At 37.6% G+C, this 4,631-nt stretch overlaps 2 protein-coding genes across 7 annotated transcripts in view; one reads left to right on the plus strand and one right to left on the minus strand.

The window, feature by feature from the left end:
* Nucleotides 1-4,631, plus strand: part of LOC114053873 (extracellular sulfatase Sulf-1) — a 287,381-nt gene that overhangs the window by 273,686 nt on the left and 9,064 nt on the right. The window contains exon 21 of one of the 6 annotated variants that reach the window (XM_027876982.1): nucleotides 2,431-2,464. The exons of the other annotated variants lie outside the window; for them this stretch is intronic. Coding sequence (XP_027732783.1) covers nucleotides 2,431-2,464 — 34 coding nt within the window. The remainder of the gene's footprint in view (nucleotides 1-2,430; nucleotides 2,465-4,631) is intronic. 6 annotated transcript variants of the gene reach the window in all.
* LOC114053875 (solute carrier organic anion transporter family member 5A1-like) overlaps nucleotides 1-4,631 on the minus strand; it is a 190,847-nt gene that overhangs the window by 3,761 nt on the left and 182,455 nt on the right. The gene's annotated exons all lie outside the window — the stretch shown is intronic.

A 4,631-nucleotide genomic window follows, 5' to 3' on the forward strand; every position in this document is an offset into this window, starting at 1 on the left:
AGATAGATAGATAGATAGATAGATAGATAGATAGATAGATTTAGGTCTACAGAAATCACATAATAAGAAATCATTTGTTAAGTGCTTACTAAGGGAAATATATAGATATCTAGATATATGTATCATAGATATTATATACATTCTACATACCATATATACATATACACGCATATGTATTTATGTATGTATACATATATGTATAGTTACAGTTAATTAAATATCTATTTATATGTACAATGTTTCTATATTTCAAAGATATTATTTTGGTTCCTTTATTACCAAGATTTCTTCATCTGAAACTTTTATATATATGGAAAAATATTTTGGAAAACTCTCAAGGGAGTTCATGGTCAGATTCAATATCCCAGTTTGGAGGAAGGCATTAATGAAATGTAATGTAATCGACCTTTCAGAGTTGGTAAGAGTTTCACTCCACTCTCTCCAACAGGTCCAATTTTGTTAACAAGCTTTGATTCCCAACAGAGGCACCTACAGGAGGATGGGATAACTGGGACGAAAGCTTTGGGGGTTTGTTTGTTATTCTCGTCAACAGGCATAAGCTGTACTTTAAGTAAATGAGGGTATCCTCTTTCCTGAAGGGCGCTGGGCTGGCTCAGACAATAGCCGGTGTCTGCCTATTTGCAATTGGAATTGCCCCAGCTGGGTTCCAGTTCATCTGACAAAGTGAATTAGACTCATTTACAAGTGTCTCCCATGCCCCTTAATGAAAATTTCAAACAATCAGTTGGAATAGTATCTGAAATTAGAGCTTCTTGAGCAGCTCATTAACTTGGGATCTAGACAGAGTAAATGGGTCTGTGTGGAAATCAGTCAGATTATTTCCTCCCTGGGGTGTAGTACTGTGCTAATCAACTCATTTTCTCCCAGGGTACAACTAACAAGTTGGCCCCTTCTCTCCCTGCCCCCTATTTTTCATGGTTAATGAGCATGCCCAGCTTCTCTTCTTCTATTACCCAGAAATGTTAACTTAGAGACACTTTCCAGTGTTTTAATAGCTGTAAAGGAAAGCAGGAAGAGTAGAAAGATAAGGAAAGCAATCAGTCTTATTGTATAGGAAAAGGCCAAAAAAAGCTAGCAGTGAGAAGCACTACCAAGGATACCAGGGGTACAGAAGGAACCATTTGGGCAAGTAGCTGAGCCATTTGGGGATAACCTATTCTCAGAGTGATTACTTGTGCTTCTGAGTTGTCAATTGGTCACCTCCCATGTGGATCAAGTTGGTCACTTGCCCCTAAATATCAACCCCTCTGTAAATCATTTCACCATTATAACTTTATTCAGGTCCCAAAGTCTCATCAGGAGCCCTCAGTGAAATTCAAGACCCTCAAAGGAACAGTTTTACTTTAGTTAGCAGCTGATACTTGAATGAGATTAATTGACAGCCAGCTGCAAGGAAATTGGATGGACCTTTTGGTTTTCTTTATTCTTTTTAAGGGTATGGTGACCTTGAACAATTTTGTCTAGGGTTACCCTACTTGCCTCAGCCTTCATAAAAAAGGGATATATTCAAACTAATGTCCTGCCTTCCTACCTGATTAGGGCTTCCATTAGAGAGGTACTGCCACTCCCGCTGAGGTCTGAATATAGCTAATAATAATAGCTGACATTTGTAGAGGACATTAAGGTTTACAAAGTATTTCTAAACTGAAATGTTATTTCATTTGGTCCTCATAATTCCAGGAGGTAAGTACTGTGGGTCTTATTATCTCCATTTTACAGATAACGTAACAAAGGGCTTGGAGAGGCAAATGACTTGCCCAAGGTAACTTAGTGAGGAAATAGACTTAACTTCAGGTCCTTTGACTTCAAATCCTGTCGTCTTCCCATGATCCAATGCTTGAAAATTTCATAACCATTATGCCCAAAGGTATTTCTTTGTAAGAACACAAGAGTGTCCTCTGTGATTGATAGAATGAGCACACAATTTGGTGACATTTGTAGTTTTCTCAGTGATGAGATAGGATGGAGAGAATTCCAAATGTTTATTACCAGGTAGCTCTAAATGGTCCCATCTGCCGACTAAACTAGTACTGAGGGAAATCATAATTGCCAAGTCTTTTTACAAAGTGTTGGTTGCTAAACACCAAGTCTGATTTTGATCATCAGTAATGTGGACTTCTGAAGGAAATTTCTCGTTGTGTATAAATGTAGTTTCCTTACTTTTTCTCTTTCTGCTTTCTTTGAAATTCTCAGTTTTGTGTTTTCTAACTTGAAACTTTAAGAATCATTTTTAGTCCCTTATTTGAACCCAGTTTGTCAAAAACCTCTCTGGGACCTCAGGCCTGTCTGTACTTAACATAGTATATTTCTTTCTAGGAGTTAGATGATATGCATGGAAAACTACATTGTGAATGGTTTTTACAGATTCTAAACACTAACATAAGTTACTCTTGTATTTTCCTATATCAGGAAATAAAGATGGAGGAAGCTATGACCCACACAGGTATTCAGACTTTTTTATTCTCCCTGGCAGCTGCTTTCCCAATAATTGCATGATCCAGTCCATTTCAACTAATGTCTATTCCTTGCCATGTTGTACAGAGAAGCTCTAGCTTATGGTGCATGCAAGTTCTAACAGCATCCTACACTGCATTTTGTCATTGGTTTCAGATAAATCATTATGCCTTTAACTCCCCTCACTCACGGTAAAGCATCAACCAGCACACTTAACTGATTCCATGCTGATTTTTGAGAACTTTTAAAAATACATATATTGAACTACATGAAAAATGCATTGTTGTGGAGAACAATACTCATAGAGGGAACCAAAAAAATGAGTCTCTTTGGGGGGCTTCTCTAATTACTTGGGAGTTTAATAGCAGCTAGTTATCTGGAAAGATTTCATTAAATCTAAGTTAAAAGATATCTCTAGGCATAGGGAGTGATTAAAATTTTAAGAGAATTTTAAAGAGAAGGCTAAGGAATACAACAAGAAGATTCTAGATGTTACCACTTAGTAGTAAATCCTAGAAAGCAAAGAGTTCAAAAGGGTGTTGATGAGAAATATTGATGCCTAGTCCTAAGGTGGCACAGTAGATAGAGCCCTGGGTGTGGAATTAGAAGGATCTCAATTCAAATTTGGTCTCAGACACTTACTAGCTATGTGACCCTGGGCAAGCCACTTAACTATGTTTGCCTCAGTTTCCTCATCTGTAAAATGAACTGGAGAAAGAAATGGCAAACCACTCCAGTATCTTTGCCAAGAAAACCCCAAATGGGGCCATGAGGAGTTGGGAATGACTAAAAAATGGCTGAACAATAACAAAAAGGACAAAGATGGCAAAAGAAAGAGAAGGAAAGCAAGAGTTAGCATACCCAGAGAAAGTTTATTTACATAGGCTGATAGCATTTGGAGATGGAAGGGTCCTTTAAAGATCATCTATCCTATTCAAACCTGATTTTGACAAATGAGGGAACTGAGAACTAGCAAGGTTAAATGACTTGCCCAAAGTCGCCTTACTTGTAAGTAGCAGAGCTGGAATTCACATTCAAGTCTGATGATTCCTATTTCCACTGTATGTCCCCCCAGAGACATATACCCCACAGGATGACTCCTGTTTCCACTATACTATACTATTTTCACATTGTACCTGTAGAGAACAACCAGAAAATGCTGATGATATCACATTCCATCTCAGGAAATTGGTCTTTCCTAATTTTCCCTTCTAGAGCCTGAGTTCACCACAGACCTGTCACCCATGTACCCCCTTTGACTAATGACAACTGTACTGCACAACTCTGATAGTGCAGGGTCAAACTAGAATCTCACTGTAGTGCATTGACGTATAGTCAAAAACTTAATGAGTGTCCTTCATGTTGACTCCTTTAAGGAAAAATAAGAAATGTCTTCTAGGTCTGTTCTTCCTTTTTCTCAATTGACTTGCCATATTCCCTTCAGTTTTGTTTTTCCGTTCTTTTATTACTATTTTGGCCTCCTGAGAACCAGCTCCTCCACTAGAATCAAAGTCCACTGCCTCATTTTGTCACGGCAGTGACCTTGGCTATATCTTCAGAGGACATGCTCTAGGTGAGCCTAGCCCTACTAAAACTGAAGGGCTTCAAATACAGGCCTGGTAACAAACTTTGTGAGTTCACGGATGCTCAATTCCATAAGGCTGGCCAATAGGAAATGATCTTCCTTTTTCTTTTGGCCTGTCTATTATGACAAGGAGAGGTTGTAATCTGTGTTGTTATAGGACTTATGCTGATAAAAATAAGCCATCTTTTATGATAGTGAATTCAGAGAACCAATGTAGCCATGGCTCCAACTGGAAAAACTAAATGGCAACTGGAAGAGCTGAAGAGAAAGAAAGAAAACAAAAAGGAAGCAGTTTCTCAGTGCACTATTGGAATAGATAGATATTTATCAGCTATAAATATAGATAAACATATATCTGATATAGAAATAGAAAGATAGGTGGTAGAGATAAAATAGGTGATAGGTAATAGATACAGAGATGGAGATGATCAGAGGTAGAGATGGTAAGCCTAGAAGTAGGGAGATACAAAAATAAAAATCTAGAAAGATGATAGAAATAGAGTAACAAATAAATAGAGGTAGAAATAGATAGATAGATAGATAGATAGATAGATAGATAGATAGATAGATA

The sequence above is a fragment of the Vombatus ursinus genome, unplaced genomic scaffold (genome assembly GCF_900497805.2).
Source record: "Vombatus ursinus unplaced genomic scaffold, bare-nosed wombat genome assembly UNPS02014812.1, whole genome shotgun sequence".
Classification (NCBI taxonomy): Eukaryota; Metazoa; Chordata; class Mammalia; order Diprotodontia; family Vombatidae; genus Vombatus; species Vombatus ursinus.